Source organism: Chrysemys picta, chromosome 10, assembly GCF_011386835.1.
Source record: "Chrysemys picta bellii isolate R12L10 chromosome 10, ASM1138683v2, whole genome shotgun sequence".
In the NCBI taxonomy this organism is placed as follows: Eukaryota; Metazoa; Chordata; order Testudines; family Emydidae; genus Chrysemys; species Chrysemys picta.
In genome coordinates, this window is record NC_088800.1 from 12,167,239 (window position 1) to 12,191,102 (window position 23,864).

The window sequence follows — 23,864 nt, forward strand, 5'->3', positions numbered from 1 at the left end:
CTTTAATGTAACAATGTCATGGGGCAGTTTGCTCTGACAGAACCCAGCTAACGTAGTAGGGGATAGGGTCACTTCTTTTTTATTAGATACAGTTTGGTGCTTCGCATCCTGTGACACAAACTAGACGCTGTCACACTGGAAACCCCCACATCCCTTACTCCTGCTTATGGAGGAACACTGCATTTCATGAAAAACAACAGTGTCAGACAAAGGGAAATCTGAGGTGGGGCAGCAGCTGGCACGCTTTCACAGAGCAGGCTGGGGCCAGCCCTGGGGTCACTGTTTACAAACAATAAATCATGCAAAGGCTGCTCATACAAACATTTCGGAAAAGTCTGCATCACCATTTTGACCTCCTGTCCAGCTATTTGGTTTTTTTTTGTGCTACATAGAGACAAACTGGGGCCCCACATCAGAAACTGAGAAATTGTTACAAAGGCAACTAGCGAGAAGCAGATGGAACAATGACCATTTCAGACAATTCAGGGGCCTTTTGCCCATTACATATGTCAGTACTTCCTCATCCTGCAGAAATTCCCATAAAAACACAATGTGGCTTTATTATGGAGTGGGTGGCATTTGATACAGCATCCTGATTGGCTGGAAAGGGCTATAAAAACAGGCATTATTTCACTGCTGTGTCTCAGCTTCTCCCCTGTGGGATACTGCAGAGGGCTAAAAAGCAGTATCTCTGTTTGGCACAGTGCTGTGACACCCACTTTTAAATACTACCCTGACACACTAACCTTAGAAAGTTGTCACGGCATCATAAAGCCTAATAGGAAAAGTCTCTTTTCTTCATTTCAATGACAGCTCCCTCCCTCCTTCCCAAATATAGGCACTACCCTCCAGTGTTAAAAACCCAAACAACCCCACACTAGTGCAGGACAATTAGAGGAAGGTGAAAGCCCCCCATAAAGCCCTCGCCAAGTGTGCAATATTGTACCATTAATATGAGGAATTCTCCCCTTCCCCCCAACACTAGCTGATTGCCAGTTTGTGCTTAAATAAGAAGAGGGAGAGTTGATGTATCTTTTGTTTTGGCTAATATAATTGTTAGTCTGTTGGGTACAGGAATTAATTCAGGGAAGTACTATGCCATGTGTTATGCAGGGGCTCAGCCTAGATCAGTGGTTCCCAAACTTGTTCCGCCGCTTGTGCAGGGAAAGCCTGGTTTGTTTACCTGCCACGTCCCGCAGGTTCCGCCGATCGCAGCTCCCAGTGGCTGCGGTTCGCTGCTCCAGGCCAATGGGAGCTGCTGGAAGTGGCGGACAGTATGTCCCTCCGCCCGCGCCGCTTCCAGCAGCTCCCATTGGCCTGGAGCAGCAAATCGCTGCCAGTGGGAGCCGCGATCGGCCGGACCTGCGGACCTGGCAGGTAAACAAACTGGCTTGGCCTGCCAGGGGCTTTCCCTGCACAAGCGGCGGAACAAGTTTGGGAACCACTGGCCTAGATGATCACAATTGTCCCTTTTGATTTTATAATCTAGGAACCGGAAAGTGAAATTGACTAGTCATGTCTCAGGCATTCCCGACTGTGAGCTGCTCAGTTCATCCTGTTTATTCTGTCTGGTTTAGTCAATGGGACTACTCACATGCTTGAAATTAAGCACACGTGCAATTATTTGTAGAATCGGGGCCTCAGACTGTAAGTTCCTCGGAGCAGGAACTCTCTGGATCTATAGATGTCAGTGCTTAACAAACAGTAATGCTCGAAACTAACTATAAACCAAAGTGAAACCAACTGCCCATTATCAGGGGGTTGCCGTGTTAGTCTGTATCTACAAAAACAACAAGGAGTCTGGTGGCACCTTAAAGACTAACAGATTTATTTGGGCATAAGCTTTCGTGGGTAAAAACCTCACTTCTTCGGAACCTCACTTCTTCGGATTCTTCTTCTTCTTCCCTGCAACTGCCCATTGTAATTGTTCAAGCCCTAAGTAAACAACAGCATGGTTAATGAAAAGCAAATGTATAGGTCTAAAATTCTTCCAGTTTTAATGAGCTAAAGTGTTGATACTAATAACACAAGATTTTAAAGTATATATTAAAGTTTATACCATGATAATGCCCATTTAAATTGGGTACCTCATCTTATATTTGGACAGCTGTTGCATGCTGTATTTAAAAACAATTGTTTGTCAGAAAGTAGTAGAGAAATAAGGGGTAGATGAGTTTTAAGTAACACAATGAGCCACACGGATCCTGTTTTACTTTGTGAATAAATGGGCATAATAGGGATAAAGTTAGTCCAATCTGTTTTCAGGACAGTGACTCTAAGGGAAAACAAAGCAAAACAAGATAATTGACTGCCCCGCCCCCCAAGCATATGACATGTACAGAAAATGAAGAATGGTTTCTAAACAGGATGTTTTTCGATGTGGCCCAAGCTTTTAGGAAATCTGCCCAGCTGCTGTGAATGGTGAATCACAAAACATTTGAAATAATAATGATAACAGAAACAATTTCAAGGGCTAGCTCCAGCACCCACATAGAGCCCCATGAAGTACACGGGTGCTGTGGTCTGCCTGCACAGAACCGTTTGCAGGATCGAGCCCCATGATTCCGAATGAGAAGATGTGACTTTAAAAAACCCTACACATGCATGTACCGGTAGATGTTTGAAAATCATCTTCTCCCTCATTTACTTGCAATGGCATGAACTGCAGATGTTGCTGAGGAAGTACAAGCATTCTGAACTCCACACTTAGCAAGTAATGGGTCCCAGGTATGTATTTGTACTAGTCATTACTCACTATCACAGCCTTTAACCCACTAAACCTTGCCAGGCAGGAAGTGCTTTTGGCACTCTCTAAACAATTAAGCACGTGAGTAACTTTACTCTCAGAAGCAGGTCCAGATGGTTCAATAGGCCAGCTCAGGTGAGGGAAATCAGTCAAAGGGCTGCTGAGGTGGGTTCCAGCCCGTCTGCTGGGCTCCTAGCAGGCACCTCTCACTTTTCTTGGCAGGCCATTAGAATTATTATCCTTTTCATTTTCACCTCCTTCCTGCAAGCAGCTGTTAGGGGTGTAAGCAAGTAGACAGGGCAGACTCCCACAGTATCTTCCCCCAACTATACGCAGGGATGCTGGAACAATTTTTATCGTGGGGGTGCTGAGAGCCACTGAACCAAACTGTAAATCCTGTATAAAATGGAAATCACTTGATGTCAGGGGGTGCTGCAGCATAATTCCAGCACCTATAACTATACTTCATTAGTCTTTTCTCCCTTTGAGAGAGACAGAGTGGGAATTGGAAGAGCAACTGGAAAGGAGAAAATGGGAGGGAGTCTCAGCCAGTCCAGCGGCTTCTGCAACAATATCTTGTGAACCCCCTGCCAATCTTGGAATTGAGGCTATGAAAAGGAGAACCTGGAGGGGGGGAGGTCCAGCAAGAGGACAAAGGTATTTGGGGGCTAAGGAGGTACACAAGAGAGCTCAAAGGGGCATGGGGTGTACAGGACAGGAAAGATCTGTGTGGCAGTGTGTACTATTTCTTTAAAACTGTACCAGGAGGCCAAGCAAGTGGGCTGGGGGAGACTCTAAGCAGCTCTGCAGAGGCTGGGTAATTTAAGGATAATTCTATTCTTAACTCTAAATTCCTTGTTCAGTGTTAGAAAAAAGTGGCTGTCTCTGGGATGTGTTACTATTGGCATGTGGCAGGATGCCAGGAGCAGACCCAGCATCAATAAGAGGAAAACTCTTCCCCTGGGAGAGAAGGGAAAGTCTGCCTTCTGTGTGATAGGTGTTACTCAGTAGTGGCCTGATTTATAATCATGGAATCAGAGAATATCAGGGTTGGAAGGGACCTCAGGAGGTCATCTAGTCCAACCTCCTTCTCAAAGCAGGACCAACTCCAACTAAATCATCCTAGCCAGGGCTTTGCCAAGCCTGACCGTAAAAACCTGTAAGGAAGGAGATTCCACCACCTCCCTAGTAACCCATTCCAGTGCTTCACCCCCTCTTAGTGAAAAAGTTTTTCCTACTATCCAACCTAAACCTCCTGCAACTTGAGACCATTACTCCTTGTTCTGTCAGGAGCCCTTGTATCTATTTCAGGGTAGCAGCCGTGTTAGTCTGTATCCTCAAAAAGAACAGGAGTACTTGTGGCACCTTAGAGACTATGCATCCGAAGAAGTGGGTTGTAGCCCACGAAAGCTTATGCTCTAATAAATTTGTTAGTCTCTAAGGTGCCACAAGTACTCTTGTTCTTCTTGTATCTATTGTTTTAGCTTTGGAAGGTGCTGGGATAACACAAGCACATTATATAGGGTTGCCAACCTTCCAGGATTGTGCTGGACTCTCCAGGAATTAAAGATTAATCTTTAATGGAAGATTATGTCATGTCATGAAACCTCCAGGAATACATCCAACCAAAATTGGCACCCCTAACTTTATACCAAATGCCCATGGAGCCTGGTGGTGGGGCTCCCTGCAGCTCTGGGGGTTGAGGGCACGCTACAGCTCATGGGGGTGGGTTTGAGGGGTCAGTCTGCAGTTTGGCTGGGAGCTGTGGAACTGGGGGGGGGGATCAGGGGTCCCTCCCAGGGCTGTGTCTTTGCTGGGGGGGGTAGGCCTGCACGGGGGTCCCCCGGAAGGCTGGTTCTCCCCCACCCCATGGGCTGTATAGCGCGACCCCTTTCCCCCCAGGCCCTGTGAGCGTAGGAGGCAGGGCTGGGGCTGGCCGTGCAGGGAGGCGGCCGCGCGGCTCAGGGCGGGGATGGGGCCGGGTCCCACGTGGGCGGGCTCGGCCGGGAGGCGGCGCCGCGCCGGGGAGCTGCTCCTTGAGCCTAGGGCCGGGCGCGGTGTCGCAGGCGGAGTAGAGCCCGGAGCCCGGGCAGGATGCGCCTCGTCGCCCCGCTGCCGGCCCTGCTGCTGCTGCTGGCCGCGCTCCCCGTCCGGGGCCGCCGGGAGCCCCCCGCGCCGGGGCCGCCATTGGCCGCGCAGGGCCCCGCCAACGCCAGCCGGCCGCCGCCGGAGCCTCTGGGCGCCCCCGGGAACCACAGCGGCGCCCAGGTCAGCCTCCTGCCCGCGCTGCTCCGGGACCTGTCCGCGCTCAAGGCCGCGGTGATCGGGGCGTGCGTCCTCAGCGCCGGCCTCATCGGCTGCCTGCTGCTGCGGGTCTGCAGGTACCGGCCGGCGGGGGGCGGGCGCTACCCGGGCAGGCGCGGGGGGGGGATCCTCGCCGGGAGGGGGGGGGGATCCTCGCCGGGAGGGGGGGGCGCTGCCTGCTGTACCCCCCAGGTAGGGGGGGCTCTCCCCCCATGGAGCCTGAGGGGGGCACTTCTCTCTGTATCCCCAGGTGGGGGGGGCTCTCTCCCCATGGAGACCAGGGGAGCACTGCTTTCCTTACCCCCAGGTGCGGGGGCTCTCCCCCCATGGAGCCTGAGGGGGGCACTGCCCTCTGTACCCCCCAGGTGCGGGGGCTCTCCCCCCATGGAGCCTGAGGGGGGCACTGCCCTCTGTACCCCTCAGGTAGGGGGGCTCTCCCCCCATGGAGCCTGAGGGGGGCACTGCCCTCTGTACCCCTCAGGTAGGGGGGCTCTCCCCCCATGGAGCCTGAGGGGGGCCCTGCTCTCTGTACACCCCTGGTGGGGGGGCTCCTCTCTGTCCCCAGTAGCGCTAACAGAGTGTCTCTCTGCTGATGGTTTCCAGAGGTTTCCTGGGCCTTATATGCACATGACTAGTAAGGTGAGTCAGTGCTGGGCTGGCATATGCCCTGGAGGCCCTTGATCACAGTAGCACTGTCACCTTTCTAGATTGTGGGTGAGGATCTCTGGGATGTGACCTGAAAAAGTGAGTCCCTGACCAGTCCATGGAGAAGCTAAAGCTCCCATGGCCTTTTCTCTTAGGCCATGACTACCCGTACAGTGGCGCAGCTGTACCGATATAGCTCCGTCGCTGCATCACATCTGGTGAAGACACTCTGTTGGGAGAGAGCTCTCCTGTTGGCATAAAAAACCCAACCCGCGTGAACAGCAAAAGCTATGTTGGCGGGAGAAGCTCTCCTGCTGCCGTAGCGCTGTGCCCATGAGCACTTATACCAGCGTAACTTATTTTGCTCCGGGGTGGAATAGTCACACCCCTGAGCAACATAAGTTTTGCCAATGTAGGTGGTAATGTAGACATAGCCTAAAGCCAGAAAAGCTGAAGTGCATCTTCCTCTGGAGTAAAGGCACCCAGCACAGAGGGGATGGAAGTGGGTGAGAAGGCAAGTTTTGGCCAGCCCGGCCTACTGTATGTAGTTTGTAAAATGTCCTAGATCCGCTGGCCAGAAAGGGAATGGAAAATAGAATGCTTATACCTTTGAATTGTTTGTTCCCGGCTCTTTGAAGAGCACTATATATTAGTTCTCAAGGAAGAAGTATTGTTCTGTTTCATTAGTTAAAACATGAATAAGCGCTCTTGAAATACACCTCTACCCCGATATAACGCTGTCCTTGGGAGCCAAAAAATCTTACTGCGTTATAGGTGAAACTGCGTTATATCGAACTTGCTTTGATCCACCGGAGTGCGCAGCCCCACCCCCCTCAGGAGCGCTGCTTTACCGCGTTATATCTGAATTCATGTTATATCGGGGTAGAGGTGTAATTGCCATAATATGAGTGTTCATGTGCTGTAAAGCATAGTGTCCAGGCGGGCGGAGCAAAGACTCGAGCTCTGACTTGAAAATAGATTTCCCAATAGTCCTCAATAACCTCTAAATGTCAACTGCTGCCTTATGGGCCAGGTACAGTGCGTCAGGCAAAACTCCCTGCCTTCCACTGCCTGGTATATATCTGGCACCCTGATTTCCTTTGTGATTTTGGTAGACTGTTTGAACATCCACAGGATTATGTCATTGTAAGTGCTAGAGTGAAGGAAATGCAGGGAAGCATATAAGGGTATGCAATTGTATAACTGGAGGTAACTTATTTCATCCAGTGTTCATCAGGAATAAAACCCCTTCATTGATAGCATGTCTGCCTATTTGTGTGTATGTTGTCCAGTTTTAATGATCAGAGAAGTGACAGGAGACTCTTGTCTGTAGGTTTTGAAACTCCAGCCCTTATCGGACTTGATCGCTCACATTTGACTCTGTTGACATCCCTTCGTGAACACCGTACTTTGGATAAAACATATATATTTTTTTTATCCATTTGTATTGTTAGGAAACTGCTATAACTTTGAAAGAGATACTGGAGGGGTCATTAAAAAACCCCAAACTTCCCTGAGTGTGTTTTCCACCCCCATTTTAAAACAAACTCAGCAGAAAAATGGGGTGCAAACATTACAGGGCAGTAATTTAGGTTGGGCGTAGGTTTCCTCTGGTGCAGCAGGGAGTAGGCTCACTCTGTCAAGTTTTCAAAGGGTGTCTCTTTTGCATGTGTGTGCAGATACTCAACTGGAGTGTACAAATGAGATAAAGCTTTGCTTAATGCTGAGGCCAGAGTTCAGCCCTAGGATAAAGCCCAAATAAATGGGCTGGATTCGGTCTTTGTCCCCAAGAATTAGGATTAAATGGAGTTCCGGGCCGTGGAACCACTCTGTGGCCGCTTGTGCAGCTGGGGTGCTACATTAACCTTCGCTGCTGCACAGTGTGGTTGGATGGACTGGAGGGAATGGGGGATTGGTTAGTGGATCCAGCCCTTTTCCTCCCCCCAAATCCACAGCATGTTGGGTTGATGGAAGCCTTGGCAGAACACAGCTCTGCAATGTGCAAGAAGTCTGCATCTGCCTGGTGGGATCCTGGCATATTGTTTCTCTCTGCAGCGTAATTCCAGCAAATATATTGCATTCAACCTTGTCCTCTCCTGTAGAAAGTGGGTTGGAACCAGGATGTGCTGAGTAACATTGTAATACTTGAAATCTTTGATTAGAAAGCTGGTCTCTCTCTTGGCTTGTTGCTGAGGAAGGAGAAAATAAACTTACCAGTGTCAAACTGAGCCTTTCATATTAATGTTAATAAATTACTGTTTCTGTGGTGGTAGCAGCTACAGGTCCATTTGTGCTAGGCACTCTTTGTACATACAGTAAACGAAAAGTTCTAGTCTCATCTAAGAGTGTTTAGCTCTGGTTTGTTCACTTCTGACTTCATGGTGGAAAACTACAAAACCTTCAATAGTTAACAGGAATTCTTTCTTACAGGTATGTGCAAAAGAAAACAACCTGCAGGGTTGAGTCATATAACTTGCTCTCTGGAAAGCTGTGGTTGGTTGTTGCTTGTAGAAGGAAGAAGTTGGGCAACGGAGTTAGTTGAACAGGTGTATTTTGTGAATTCTTCCTTCACCTACTCACAAACAGCTCTTCTGCAGTTACGTGGCTGTTCCAGCTAACTGTTATAGTTCTTCCCTGTTTCTGAGGTCTTAATATTAATTTATTAATGCCGATGAGTAGAGTCTACATGAGTACTGTTCTTAAAGGGTTCCCTTCTATAAGAGAACCCTTAGAAATTGAGACATCTCACAAGTCTGTCCCAGTGAACAAACTGCAAAACATTTGTCAATGCGTGTTAGTGTCTAGCACAGTGTAGCAAGATTCAACTTACCATGGCAAGTAATTTGGTTTAGGGGCAAGCAAATAAAACATTGCTTTTTAAAATCATTCTTCTCATCACTATCATCTGCTCATCCAGGCTTGCAAAATTGTTGTGGGATTATATATCAGAACGGATTTTAGGCACTTGGGTCGATCAGACTAAAGGCAACATAGTCTACTAGTAAAATCAGTATAAGGTGATCTAAATTCTATATCTAGCTCTTTCACTAACTGGCCTTGGGCAAGTTCAGCCTCCCTGCCTCAGTTTCTCCATATGTAAAAAGAGAAAGCAGGGTTGACATTCTTGATATTTTCCAAGGTAAAAAACAAAGCAGCAGAAAACCCAGCCTTTTGAGTCTTCTCTCTACATCGGGGTGGGCAAACTTTTTGGCCTGAGGGCCACAGCTGGGTTTGGAAATTGTATGGTGGGCCATGAATGCTCATGAAATTGGGGGTTGGCGTGAGGGAAGGGGTGAGGGCTCCAGCTGGAAGTGCAGGCTCTGGGGTGGGGCTAGAAATGAGTTCAGGATGCAGGAGGGGTCTCCAGGCTGGTGCAGGGAGGGGGTGAGGGCTCTGGCTGGGGGGTTCTGGTTCTGGGGTGGAACTGGGGATGAGGGGTTGGGGGTGCAGGAGGGTGCTCTGGGCTGAGATTGAGGGGTTCAGAGGGCAGGAGGGGGATCAGAGCTGGGGAAGGGGGTTGGGGTGCAGGCTCCGGGCGGTGCATACCTCAAGCAGCTCCCAGAAGTAGCCGCATGTCCCCGCTCCGGCTCCTACGCAGAGGCACAGCCAGGTGACTCTGCACTGCTCTGTCTGCAGGTGCCGCCCTTGCAGCTCCCATTGGCCGCGATTCCCAGACAATGGGAGTTGTGGGGGTGGCACTTGGGGCGGGGCAGCGTGTGGAACCCCTTGGCTGCCCCTACGCGTAGGAGCTAGAGTGGGGACATGCCACTGCTTCTGGGAGCTGAGCGGGGCAAGCCCCCGATCCCGTTCCCTGGCGGGAGCTCGAGGGCCATATTAAAATGTCTGGAGGGCTGCAGTTTGCCCACCCCTGCTCTACATCCTACAGAAGCCAAAGGGGACACAAGCCCAGTTATTTTAGAAAATTCTTTGCAGTCACCTTTACTGGCAAGCACTGCTGAGCTCTTCCATGCCAAACTCATTTCATCTGTACACGACTGCTTATAGTTAAAGCACGTTTCATGTATGTGAGAGATTCCTGCTGTTCTTTTAATAAACACAGTGGCTCCCGTCGAAAATGGAGCTTTCAACTTCTCCATGCAGTTGTTTATCTGACACAGCCTCTAGTGTGTAAGCAAAGATTGATCTGAGTTACAAAATAAGACAAGCAAATCAACAAGCATGTTTGTACCATTTCCAGCTTGCAGCTGGCAAAATAGTTTGGAGAGGAGTTCTCATTTCTGTTGCAGAAGAGAGATCACATTTACTCAAATGAAAAGCCTTTCTTGATCAAAATAAGAGCTTTGTTCATGTCTATTTTCTAAAAAAAAACCCAAAACAAAGAACCTTGCAGAGACCAGTATTGTAGATTGCTGTTAAGCAGAATTTGTTGAAATCCAATATTTTATTAAACTGTCACTATGAAATTACACTGGTTTGCTGCAAGTAAATTATCCCTTTAGATACGGATTGTTGCGATGACGTGAGTTAGCGGGCAGATATTTTATCACAGGCACTGGCTTGTGATACTTACATCCTTGCTTTCTTTCCAACACACTGTTTTCTTTTATGGGTGCTTTCAGAGATGACCTGTTCTTCTTCCTCCTTACAAGTGTTCTGATCTGAGTGGACTTGGGGGGGCCCAGTGGAGTAGAGCTTGGCACTGCCATAAGGGATCTGAATTCCAGCTCCCTCTCCCCTGAACTGCTCAAGACTTCGCAGGCTGTGAAAGTAGCATGGTCCACGGTAGCAGGAGGCAACACCTAGTTTGCAATAGCAGCCTCTTCTGGCTGACTCAGAGATGCGCCTGGAAAGGATACTCAACCACTTCCAATGGCAGGGGGAATGGAGTATTTTCTCTGCATCACGTGTGTGCTGAGTACCTCCTTCTCTCCCACCCTTAAGCCAAAATATCCTCCACAACTTGCTACTTCAGCGAGTGCTTCTGTCCATGTTTTGATTCTGCCTTTTTGAATCCGTATTTTAAAACTCTCTCCCTCCTCTCCATTGATGTCAGTGCAGTTACTCCAGAGGTGAATTAGGCCCCTCGCTTACTAAGTAAACTGTCAGGGTTAACCACACTCAAAAAGGAAATGAGGGGTCAGAAACTCTGTTATCTGTGTTGCTTGATGCGGAAGCCACTGGGACATTAGATAAATCTATCAAGTATTATTATTCTTTTTTTAATTAGCAAACGGCAACTGCAGTGTCACCGTGCGGCAATAGGCGTTATCAGCCACGGTCAGTAGTGTTTGCAGTGAACTTCTGTAAAGTGTGGAAATGAGTAAGACTCAAGCTGGATGTGAGCACTGTTTACAAGGTACAGGTCTGCCTGTTGAGAGACACGCTACCCACTTAGAGAACAATAATATTTTGACCAAAATTACCTCTGGTCACATCACTGCTGTCCGAGCCTCAGATTTCTCTACTAAATCTCATTCTTTTTAGATAGCTTTCCCTTGGGCCTACCTCTTTAATAGCTACAAAACTGGCTACGTTGCTATGCTTTAGGAGAGAGATTTAAGTACATTGACTCATCATCTAGTCATAGGTTACAGGACCTGGTTATCCTACCTTGTTGGGTGGTGCTCTGTACACCTAAGGCTCACCTACACTAGAAGGCTGAGTTGACTAAGTGTAAATTGTTTTATAACTGGTTACTGTACAATACCAAAAAACCCTTTTTTCAATCCACGGGCAGCTAGCTGCCAGCTACTGGAGGGAAATAGATCATTTTGAAAGCAGGTCGGATAAAAATCAAGGATTTAAAAAAATTTTTTTTTTTATTTAAATACAAGTTTATTCTTTCACAAAGATAACCAACCCCCAATTTGAAATTGACAACCTATGTTAAGGCCTAAACTTATTATAATCTATTAACATAATTTCAATTAAGTGAGTAAAATTAATACACATTTGCTGCTGAACTTTGAAGAAAGTCAGACCACTGAAATGGTGAAAGTCACTGGTTAAACACCTGGAACCAGAGTTTAAAGTGCTAGACCAACTTTTGACAGCAGTCTCCTCCTCTGCAGAGAAAATACGTTCTTCGTTTCAGTTTATTCAACTTCAGTTCAGTTTAATGACTAGTTCAAAGTTAAGAAACCAATTGGGAATTGAAAAAGCAGGAAAGCTTCTTTTCCTCTGCCAATCTAAATATAAACTGGGTGTGAAAGGGTGAGATCTACTAGTTCTAAAACAGTAAAGGGAATAGTGACCAGAAACAATCAGTTCAGTTCACTATCTATGGAGAATATTGCCTTTGTTTAATAAATAAGTTAGTTCTAAATACAAAACATGTTTTGATCTTGATCTCTTTTTCTTACATAGGCAGCACATTTAAGGCTTTTAAAAATCTGATTAAAAAATGCCATTTTTGTGCATTTTTAACTGAATTTGAATTTCCATCCAAATAGAGCTTGGCACATCACAAGTTTTTTAAAAAAATCAAATAAGAAATGTACCATTTTCTAACATAATAAAAATGTAAACATTAAGAATCTAAATAAATGTAAGTTTAAATGTGTACAGATATGGTGTATCCTCCTGGTTAGCAAGAAGCAGTCCCAAACTTAGAGGAAAGGCTATATTTAGTTGCAGATCAACATGTTTTACTGGTTAGCAATCAAAGAGAATGAACCTATCTTTAAGAAAACAGCTATAATGTACAAATGCAAAAAAACAATTCAAATCAGTAATTTAAATCAAGGCTTCCTGCTTGCTGGTTTAAATCATGATGAACATCGGTGACTTAAATAGCTTTGATTTAAAATCAGTCCACCCTGTTTGATAGACTATTATATGAAAAAGAAAAAAAAACAATAAAAAGCCAAGTATGACCCCTACCGGAAACCCCTCTTCAGATGTGTGTGTTTTATTGGTCAAAGCAGGAGTCTGAGAGCCCTATTTCTGGCTTCCCTGCTCTCTTGCTTTATGAATTTAGGTAAGTCACTTAAATTCTCCAAGCCTCAGTGTCTGTAAAATGGGGATAATAGAAATATTAGTCTCATAAGACCAACTATATTTGGAAGTGCATGTTGGTCCCAGTACTATATACAGTATGCAAATTCAGTCTTATTTTAGTTACTTTCAGGTACTACCTTTTAATTGAATCATGGCAAGATCTCATTCAGATGTTCCTGAAATTTTTCAGAACCTTCTTCCCAGCCTCCAAACCTCTTACTAATCGTTAGTGCAGTTGAACAAGATTTAAGTTGAACAAGAGCTTCTGTTCTCTGTGGATGAGTATGTTCCATCGCAAGAAGCTAGTTGTTAGAAAAATGTGGCGTGTCAGTTCATTACAGGAAAATGAATGCCTGCCTAAAAGCATGCATGAGGATTCATCTTAATGGCTTCTGGTTTAATTTCAGGGTTTAAAATGATCATGTGAGCAAAGAAGCCTGGTTCGATAGAAAATGGTAAAATGTCAGCAGTATTAATGAAGCTCTCATTCAGTGACTTGTTACGAGTCTGGAGTTCTTTTAGGTTTATTATCTGGAATCTTGTAAATGTTGCGGGAGCCAATTATTGCTAACTATGTTGGGCCCAATTCATTCCTGGTAAAACTTAATTGGAGCTTCAACAGGAATGGATTTAGTCTATTGTTTTTGGTGGGATTACAAATGAGAAACACGCATATAGGAAAGGATAATTTAATCCCCCCTCCTACCTTCTCATGTCTGTCTTCAGGAAGTGTTAATGCTGGATTGAAAGCTCTGAGACAGTTCTCTGTGGGGTCAAGAGAAGTGTTATTTCTGAGCATCAGGGTTGTTGACTAAAATAAATTGGAGGCTTAAAGTATATAATGAACTAGTGAGTTGACTAATGCATTTCTCCCACCACATGATGCTTCAGTAAGGAGCATGAAGTGCTACACATGACTAGTGTTTGACCAAAACAGCCCCTGGTCAAAAGACTGACATGAGTCATAAACTTTCTCCCTCTCTCCCAGCCAAATTTTCATTTGCTATGTTTCAATATTGAACACCCCTTCCCCGAGCTGTACTGAAACGTGCAGGCAGTGCATCCTTGTTCTTGTGGAGTCGAGAGCACTGTCATGGAGGGTGATGTCTTGTGAGTTTAACTTGTAAAGAAATATGATTGCACGGGGATAGGACTGATATGGTTCAATAACTTATGAGCTCTAGGAGTTGGATCCTCCTGAGTTGGTCCAGTTGGTCTCACCATTATTCTCCTTGTTTTAAATACATTTCATGCCCCCTAATCCTGCTCTTGTTAAAGCTAATGAGTTTCTTGTTGGCTTTAACAGGATCAGTAGTGGGCCCAAAATGAGAGGGTAGTGGCACTGGCTACAGCTGTTTGAAGCTTGTGAAGATGCTACGCAAGCTTCATAGATTGGTAAATGTTAAGACCAGAAAGGACCATTATGGTCATCTAGTCTGACCTCCTTCCTAACATAGAATAATGAATTTTTCCCACCCCTCCACAGCTCTGTCAATGCATTTCAGTCTAGATCTGCGGTGGCACCTTCTGTTCTTGTAGTCCTTGGACATCCCCCTGGCTCTGCTGGTGAACACCTGCTATCTCTGGGCATGCCCCCCAGCACCTGCTCAGCTCTGTAGTGAGTGCATCTCCATCCCGAACAGAGCATCTTCTGATCCGGCCTGCTAACTTTAGGGGTAGCAGTTTGAGGTGTAGGGACTAAGCATGGAAGCATTAGTCACTTTTAACTTTTCATTGGAAGTCAGATCTCCTGTGCTGAAAGCCTTGTGCATGACTACCTTTTACCACGGGGTCTTTCATGCAAGGGGTATTTGATTTTATCAGTATGCAAGGAGTATGCTCTAATTCAGTGGTTCTTAACCTCTACTGCAGCCTGTACCTCTTTGGTTCTCAAAGGGGAGGGATAGCTCAGTGGTTTGAGCATTGGCCCGCTAAACCCAAGGTTGTGAGTTCAATCCTTGAGGGGGCCATTTAGGAGTCTGGGGCAAAAATCTGTCAGTACTTGGTCCTGCTGTGAAGGCAGGGGACTGGACTCAATGACCTTTCAAGGTCCCTTCCAGCTCTATGAGATTGGTATATCTCCATATTTTAAAAAGCAAAAAAAAGTTCTTGCACCCCTTATCAAAAATCGTTGAAGTAGGTCAGTTCTTTAAACCTAGATACATTTTTTGTTTGTATATTACAGTAATTGTTAAAAAATAATAATGTTAATAAATACATAGGTTTGATGAAACAAAGTAGTTGTACTTACGTGCCTGTGCTTAATTTGTGTTTTCAATGATTTACCTTCTAAAAAAATCTAGCATGTCTCGCACCCTCAGAAAGGGCATCTCATACCCCCGGGGGATGCGTGCACCCCAGGTTAAGAACCACTGCTCTAATTGCTGCCCCTAATATTCTTTCTTGTTAGTCCCCCAAACACATTTGTTTTATTAAACTAAGCCATGGCCTGTTCTCACCCATGAGCCCTTAACATGTTCTGACCCTTTGGAACAGGTCTCCAAAGGTTGTGAAATGTTAACATTCCCTAGTTCCTGTCTTGTGCTACTGTGCTTATACAAACAGTTGAGATGTGGTATCTTGTCCCACCCAGTGTGTAGTGTTTGTGTTTTTTCTTTTGTCTCGTTATTGCTGATGATTAACGAGATACTATCAGGGATACGTATGTCCAGTGCTATAGGAAACAGATTGGGCAAAAATCCATCTGAAGAAATCATTTAGTATGGGAAACTTGAAAGGTTTCCATTTAAAGATAGTTTGTCTCAATGTTTTTTGTTGTCCAGACAAAAAAATCCTCTAGGTTTCAGAAACAAGTGTGTGTGTACTGGCTGTTGGGACTGCAGGTTAACAATAATGATGTTAACCAAATAAATAGGAATTAATTGAAAGAAGAGAGAATGAAAGAGCCTTTGCCTGCTCCATGACAAGATACTTGCACCTACATCTCAGCTAAAATCAGAACATTTCTACAAAACTTGTTTTCCATTTTCCATCCAGCTTTACCGTTAAGTGACTATTGTCACGTTAGTGACGATGACTTTGCAAGTTCTCTTTAAATGCTAACTAAATAGAGAAATAGAAAAGTAGGACGACTCAGCTACTGGCAAATAACTGTCTTTAAATAATACAATGTTCTTTCAGTAGTTGCCCGAAATAAGCGGTATCTGCCTCTGTAGGAGATGAGAACTGATGTCTTGCAGCAAAAGTAGGTCTGATTGCAGACAGAAAAACGACCTGTTCCTTTAACATGCAATCCAGTGTAGCCTTGCTAATTCATGTGCACACATGGGAGATTGTTTTGTCATGGCTGTTCACTTACTAATTCAATTGTAGAAAGTGCCTCATTCACCTTGAGGAATGTGCAGTTTAGTTTTAATGGTGATGACACTTCATATTGTCTGAGTAAATGTTCTCTTGTACAAGCAAAGCTTTCCTTGTAAGATGAGATCTCAACACATATCTCTTCTCACTGCATCACTTTGCTGTTAGGTATTAGCTGAAAAATGGAGTGAGACTGCCAGGTGTTTTTGTGAGGATTATCAGGTGTTTGGTTAGGAAGGCCCTACTGGGTGGGGTCTGAAATGACTTGTTTTAACAGATGGGATAATAGAACAAAACACTCTGTGCTCTGCTTGATGTGATACAGCACAGATGGTTACAGTGTAGCTTGGACCATGAGAGTTTCTTGACATTTTTGATGCAAATTAGTCCTTAGAATGCTCAGGAAATGAAAATTGCATTACCCCAAGGTCTGGGGCTTGCTTTACTTAGTCCTGGACCAATGCCCAAAAATGATGCTATCCTCAGAGGCCTTTTACATCAGATATTTCTTGATCGTGTATAGAGTTCAAGGCCAGAAGGGACCCTCTGATGATCTTATCTGACCTGCATAACACAGGTCAAAGGATATTCCCCAATAATTCCTGCACCAAGCCTATATCTCTTGTTTGAGCTATAGCATATCTTTTAGAAAGATATCCAGCCTTGGATTAAAGATTTCAAGTGATGGCAACCCCAACTCATCTTGTGTGATTTGTCAGGGTGAGACTTCTGGACAGCAGGAATGTTTTCATGACCTGTTAATGTTCCTGGACTGATAGTTGGAAATTCTCCAGACATTTGGCTGTCCTTTATCATCTTGCAGATTTTCAGTCTATTTTTTTTTTTTTTAAAACAAAGGGTTACAGGGGAAATAGTCTGCATTATGTTGGATAAACCATTTCCAGAGTGCGAGCAATTATGCTAAGCTCTTCGTTTCTTCCCCATATCCCCCAAAAGCAGTATCTTTATTTAAATGCAATATAAGTGAAGCACAAACCAGTGTAACCAACACAAACCCAGGCTTATGTCTGAGCAGTGTGAGACCTTGGGTTAATGGATATTAAACTGTGGAATAAAAAGAGCCTGTATAATACAAGTGCGTTGAGTTAAAGAGACAGTGTCAAGTTAAGTACCATATTCTGTATCATTTTGGTTTTTTATGTCAAAATTATTTTAATGTAAGTAGATTCTGGAAAATGAGTCTAACAAGAGTAAAGGGCGCACAGGTGTATAAGCATCCTTGCTACAAAAGAAATTGAGCATTACGCTAAGCGGAAGGACGTTGGCTACAGCTAAATGTTAAAACATGGCCAGTGATTTTTCATGACGTTTGCACAATAGTGAGTATAAAATTGCTCAAGTGAAACTACTGGCTGTATTGGGGAGTGTCTGGAAACTTCACTCTGGTGTCCAAAAAAGGTAGAAGAGGTTGTCCACTCGTAAATGTTACCTCAGATGCCCAGTCCTCTTGTAACTCTTCTCTGAACCCCTGTCAGCTTGGTAGACATTGAGTCAGCCGGATTGCCGTGATTTTTCTCATCTAAAGATGTTAGTTAACTTGTCGGCTGCCTCCTCTGATTAAGCCTCTGTCTGACTCATTGAGCATGGCAGGAGGGGGCTCTGAGCTGCTGTGCCAGCGATTTGCCCTGCACACCAAAGGATCAGTGGCTGTGCCTCAGAAACTAAAAGACTGACACTGATCTGGATTACAGCTGACAGGAAATTGAGCTCTTCAGTGATGGGTACAAGTGGTGGAGAGAAGGAGGGACTGGCTCCACAGACTTTGCGTCAGGGTAGGTCTCAGCAGTCCAGGCTGTATATAGAACAGGTGTGTAACAGCCTAGCCGTTTCTCTAGGGAACACTTTCAGAGTGAACCCCCCCCTTTTCTTTGTTTCAGGTCTGGCAAGAGGATTAAGAAGACACGGAAGTACGACATAATCACGACCCCGGCTGAGCGAGTAGAAATGGCCCCTCTGAACGAAGATGATGATGATGATGAAGACTCGACAGTGTTTGATGTGAAATACAGGTACTGACATGGGTGGGTCTTGGTTAAAGGCTGCCTCCTGGGTTCTGTTAGCTGGGTGGACGGCTCTTCCTGCATGCTCACAATGCCTTGTCAAGGCTAAGCTCCTTCTCTGTTCTTCCCTTCAATCCACAAAAGCTCCACCACTCTTCTATCCATGGTTCCTGCACCTGAAACCCAGTCTGCTCCTCCTTAAAGCATGCAATTTCCAACAAGCCTAAAAGCCCTAGTCCTCCCTGCAGTGAAGTGCCAACAGAAGAGATGTGCCCAAACAAAAAACTGTCTAGAACTGACAAAGGTTAATGGGCTGAACTTCCCTGCTCAATCCTTTGCTGCTTGTTGCATCCCATCCCTCATCCTTCCTCTGTATGTTGTAGCTGATTGGGGAAGTTGCATTCTTCCTGTACTCGTATTTGTGTGTACAAGCGCTTAGCTCACATCTGGTGCTCTTCATAAACTATCTGGGTAGGGTCAGGCCCTATCAATCTAGAGCTGCTTCTCTTCCCCCACGTGGCTGTGGAAAGTTGACAAGCTTTCACTAATGGTCTCTTGATTTGGGCATCTCTGGGTCTGAGGCACGCTGGCGGGACTTGGTGTTGGGGAAGCTTGCTTTGCAGATGCCTTTGCTGTATCTGCTCTGTGATAAACAGAGGGCTTCAGTCGCCAGCACTGTCAATCAGGCCCCACTCGGTAGCATAAAATCATTACCAATTTTTTTTTTTTAAAGTGTTTGACAGCCCAAAGTTTTCAGTGCCTGTCCTGTTGCAGAATTTATAGCAGCCTCTCAGTGCAGGCGGGCTCTTGGACTCTCTGATTTATGACGTCCGTGTATTTGAATCTCTTATTTTTATTTGCCTTAGAGTGGTGACAGCACAAGAGTCATGTTTCTTATCCAAACAGAGACAGCCCAAGATCCGTGGTGCTTCGGCTAGGAACAGCTCTGCTAATGATAAGGCTGCATCTGAATCCAGGCAACACATAATTAGGAGCTTGTCAAAGACTTGCTCATGTCCTCCTCATGCACAAATGCCCACCCACACACTCCTAGTTCTGGAGATGGGGGAAGCAGCGCGTTCATTCCAAGGGGCACTTAGTGGGCACTTAAGCATATGGTGCTGTGTTTTGCTTTGGTAATTTTCAAAATAACGAAATACATCTCTCCCTAAGAGTTAGGTGGAGATAGGGAACTGGCGAAGAATGATGGTGAGTCAGTCGTTTTGAGATTTGTAAATAAATAGCCCCCAAACCAGAATAGTTTCTTCTTCCCCTGACTCTTTTCTTGGCCAGCTGTCGGAGCTCCATACAGACTATCTGTATTGGTGCTCATCCCTGATTAATCATTGGCTGGTCTCTTGGAGAGAGCTGCTGTTGCCACTCCTACCGGGCTTTCACCAATGCAGTTGTGAGCGGTGTAGCACAGACAGACACTAGATCAGGACAACAATGACCTGCTTGCTGTTAACACAACCTTTGAGGGGCATGCAGGGTCAGTGAAGTAGAATGGTTTTTGGATACTTAAAATGAGAAATACAGTATTGTTGGAGGTAAAACCAGTGCCTTAGAGTTAGAGCTCTGTTACAATGTTTGTATTGCAGTTGTGCCTGAAGACCCCAGTTGGAGATCAAGTCCTGTTGTACTAGGTACTGTGCGAATGCACATCCCTCAGAGATGGTCCCTCCCCCAGAATCTACAGTCTAACCATCTGAGGAAAGACAATAGGTGGATACAACAGACAGACAGGGAATCACAAGGTAACAGCAAGGCCATGATGATTAAAGTAAAAAAGCAGCATTCAGGACTTCTTTAATATAAGTGTACAAGTTCGAGTTACTCAAGGCTGGAAGATATGCCTTTTTTCCCCTCTTGTACCATCCAGGCCTTAGATTGACATCTGGGTAATGTTAGTATATAAGAGAATTAGGTGAAGTTTTGCACGGGGAAAATTTTGACTTCTGTTTCTGGCTCTGCTGCTAACTTGCTGCGTGATCTTGGGCGCCTCTCTGTCTCAATTTACCTTCATGTAAAATGGGGGTGATTGCCTACCCTTCAAGGACATGTAGTGCTAACTGCTTGGAAAAGTGGCTTCAAATGATCAGGCAAAGGGTGCCTTAGAAGTGCAGGGCATTGTTCCAGTAAGCGGGTAGGCTTTACACCTGGGTGTAATTCTGCCAAACCACCTCCTTGTCACCCTTCAAATCTCCCCTGAGATGCGCTGTTTTTGCAGCTTTCCAGTGAATTCTGCAGCACTGAGCATGCTGTTGGTGCTTAATAAATAATATAGACGGCATGTTGCTCTGCCTCTTGGGCAGCCTGGAGTGTTGGATTATGCATTGGAATTGCCTGAGCCTGAATTGGAAGTGGAACTGTCTGAACTTGACCTACTTCTGCTCTGACCGCTTCTACTGCTTCTCCACCCTCCTTGATGAGTTCTGGAGAACTTCCTTTGCAGGCATTTTGGGGCAAGGTTGGAGACATTTTTTCCTAGCACAGTGAAGAGAAAAATCTCAGGAAATGGTAGTGCTGTGGGAAAATGCATCCAGTAATAAAACATTAGGCAAGTCCATTGGAAACAATCTGACTTGCGAGTCGTAGCCATGTTTTCTACTATTATTTTTCTTCTCCAGAGCGTGTTGTACTGCTGCTTTCGCAGAAATGAACTCAATCTTCTTGGGATCCCTTACAAGTGCAAATGGGCCTTCACTAGTCACATACACATACACACACCCCTCCACTTTGTGTGGTACTTACGGTAATACCACCTACGTGATACAGCGACCATAGATTATGATCACCATCCTGTACCTCAGCATTCTTTTTCTTTGGTCTTGTGGAAATCCTAGTACAACAGATATCAAATTCTGCATTTTCAAAACGCTTTGCTACTTCAGGGATGTGGGTCCTGTTCTCCAGCAGTACAGCCCTACCTTATGGGGAGTTAACATCAATCCCCTAGCAGAATTGAGATGGGGAGAGGCTCTCTGAGGATTTGAATACTATAAAAAGTAACAAGGTCTCGGAATTGTGCGTGTTTAGATCGTGCTCTGCCTAGCAGACTGCTCTGATCTGTGTTAGACCCTCAGCAAAGATTGTATCTCCTCTCAAAGAGATACTTTTTCACCAGCACTAAAGTTACAAAGAGTTTTCTTTTTGAAGCCCTGGGTTTATCTTGGGTGTTTGAGCACCTGTCCCACCGTGAAGGGGAAGGATTCCTCAACAGGATCCGTTGTCTGAAAAGAACCTTTCCCCAGTTAACCATGCTTCATTAGCAAAGGAAGGAGAAATGGGGATGGATCTCCAGAAAGAGCTGGCTGGGTGCCCTACCTCAATGATTCCAGTTAGAAGATGTCACTAATGCAGCTACTCTTGGAATTCCAAGTGCCATGTCCAGCATCTTGTTCCGTCAGTGAACGGTTGCCTTGTGCTGTTTGCTACCTAAAGTGCAGACTATAACTGACGTGCATGCCAGGAACAGACCGAAATGGAGATCTGACACTTACTTATCTTGCACAAATTGGACAACTATACTTTGATGCTTCCTGTGTATTTCTATTGTTACACAAATAAAGAGGCTGTTCTGAATATTTAGCCAGAATGTATGGTGTGTAACGAGGCTTCATTAACTGCTGCTTTAGCAAGGCTTTATTTTTCTCCCCACCTCCAAAAAAAATCTTGCCGACGCTATAACACTGACATGTTAAGTGAAGTTGCAGCCTTGTCTTCAGGGCTGATGAACTAGGGAAGGGATGAGACTGCTGTTTCAGCTCATTAGCTAATGGAATCAAGAAATAATGAGCCACCATGAGCAGGGTTGAGGACTGGCAGATAATGTCACATGACAAGTGCGTTCCATGGGCAGGAAGATACATGCTCCTCTCCTTTTTATTATTCTAATATTTTTAAATAAATTGAGTGCTAACGGGAGAGTGCCTTTAGCATCAGCCATGGCAGTGCTCCAGCTTTACTCCACTCATCTCTGATTGTCTTATCATGAAGCATTTCTTTTTCTGGACAGCTTCCTCCCTCCTCAAACAGTCTTTAGCACCTGGGGATATGTTGGCCTTGTCTGCAGTAAAGACTCTTGGCCTACTGATCACTGGTTGGCTTCCCCTTGCATCCTATGACACACCACCTATCCAGACGCAAGCACTCCCAACAGTGCGTGGGCGAGCATGCCACCATTTGGACTAGAATGGCTTCAAGCAAGACTAGCCACCATATGGTCTTCAACTGCGGCAGTGCCATTCTTGATGGGAATCGCTGCTGTAATTGCCTCAGTGGTGCAAAGGGTACGCTATTTACTGCTCTGCCGTGCACTGGTCTCTAGCGCACAGAGGTGGCTAATGTGTGCCTGCTGCACGGATGATATTTACACTGATGCCGTTCTACTGGTTCGGTTCTCTAATGCAGGCCTTGGCATGTTGTCACCCTCTGCTATAGTGAAATCCCACGCGGGAAGGAAAAACCCGGTAATGTTCTGTCATCACCAGGGAGCCTAGAAATCCATTTGCCATGGAAGAACACAGAATTTGTTTTTACAGAGAATCTTTAGTTTTTACATTTTGCGAAAAAAATAAACATATACAGTAGACCCCTGTTTATCCAAGGAGCCTCCATTATCCAGATCTCCATATTAACCGAACCACCACCGCCTGGGGCTGACAGCGGCTGGGACTTGGGTGGGCAGCTGGTGGTCTGCTTAATACGGAGAACTGCATAATGGAGGCTTGGATAAATGGGGTTCTGCTGTATATCAGTAAAACATTGTGTTCACCTGATACCTATATATATTGTGCCTCGGGAAACTAAAGTTCAACGTTTCATTTTAATTGCGGAAAAACACGAAATTTTGTTTTTGTTTTTTCATTGGAGAATTTTGGTTTTTTTATCATGGAAAACTAGGTTTTCTGGTCACCAGTAACCTTCTCACAGAGGTAGCCCACAAACCTACAACCTCCAAAAATCCCTTCTGGCTTCAAAGCAGCATATGAGATTATCTGTCTGGGGGGAGGGATAACTCAGTGGTTTGAGCATTGGCCTGCTAAACCCAGGGTGTGAGTTCAATCCTTGAGGGGGCCACCTAGGGATCTGGGGCAAAATCAGTACTTGGTCCTGCTACTGAAGGCAGGGGGCTGGACTCGACCTTTCAAGGTCCCTTCCAGTTCTAGGAGATAGGACATCTCCATGAATTTATTTATTTATTTAGCTTCCTCGATTCACACTTACATCCAGGATGTTGAACTGCAGAGGCCTGACCGTGTACATTGGAAAAGGAGAGAGGAATGTCTGATTCATTTGACCTTGCTTTTCTTTAGTACGTCCATTGAGGATAGGGCCGGCTCTATGTATTTTGCTGCCCCAAGCATGGCAGTCAGGCAGCCTTCGGCGACATGCCTGCGGCAGGTCCGCCGGTCCCGCGCCTTCAGCGTACCTGCCGCCGAAACCGTGGGACCAGCGGACCTCTTGCAGGCATGCTGCCGAAGGCAGCCTGACTGCCGCCCTCACGGCGACCAGCAGGTTGCCCCCTGCAGCTTGCCGCCCCAGGCACGCGCTTGGTGCGCTGGTGCCTGGAGCCGCCCCTGATTGAGGAGGAGTCCAAAGCACTTCGCATAGACAGAAATCCCTGCACAAAGGGTCGGAATGCAAAAGGAGAGAGAGAACTTGTTTAACAGGCAGTAATACAGAATGGCATATTGGCTTGTATGTACCAGCAAGGTATACTGCTGGTATCCCTACATGTTACTGGGATGTGCCAAAGCAAGACCATAACTTTCAAATATCTGGTGGTCTCATTAAGATGGCAACTGGGCAGATCTCTCCAGCTGGCTTGGAATATCTTTGAGTGAGTCCTGGCACTCTTCTTC

At 45.6% G+C, this 23,864-nt stretch overlaps 1 protein-coding gene and 1 long non-coding RNA gene across 4 annotated transcripts in view; both read left to right on the plus strand.

Moving 5' to 3' along the window:
• The first annotated feature begins 4,716 nt into the window (after window positions 1–4,716).
• Window positions 4,717–23,864, plus strand: part of FAM174B (family with sequence similarity 174 member B) — a 56,954-nt gene continuing 37,806 nt past the window's right edge. Inside the window, exons 1-3 of one of the 3 annotated variants that reach the window (XR_010590944.1) lie at window positions 4,717–5,127; window positions 17,875–18,006; window positions 19,599–19,754. Coding sequence is in view for 1 of the 3 variants with exons in the window: in XM_065559263.1 (XP_065415335.1) it covers window positions 4,841–5,127; window positions 17,875–18,006 (419 nt within the window). In the remaining 2 variants the exon portion in view is untranslated. Of the gene's footprint in view, window positions 5,128–17,874; window positions 18,007–19,598; window positions 19,755–23,864 lie in introns of those variants that run through there. The other 2 variants (XM_065559263.1, XM_065559262.1) reach the window with 2 other exon arrangements.
• Window positions 5,146–17,853, plus strand: LOC122174321 (uncharacterized). Its single transcript, XR_006175977.2, has 2 exons — window positions 5,146–9,876; window positions 9,922–17,853. It is a non-coding gene; the product is annotated as an uncharacterized LOC122174321 (long non-coding RNA).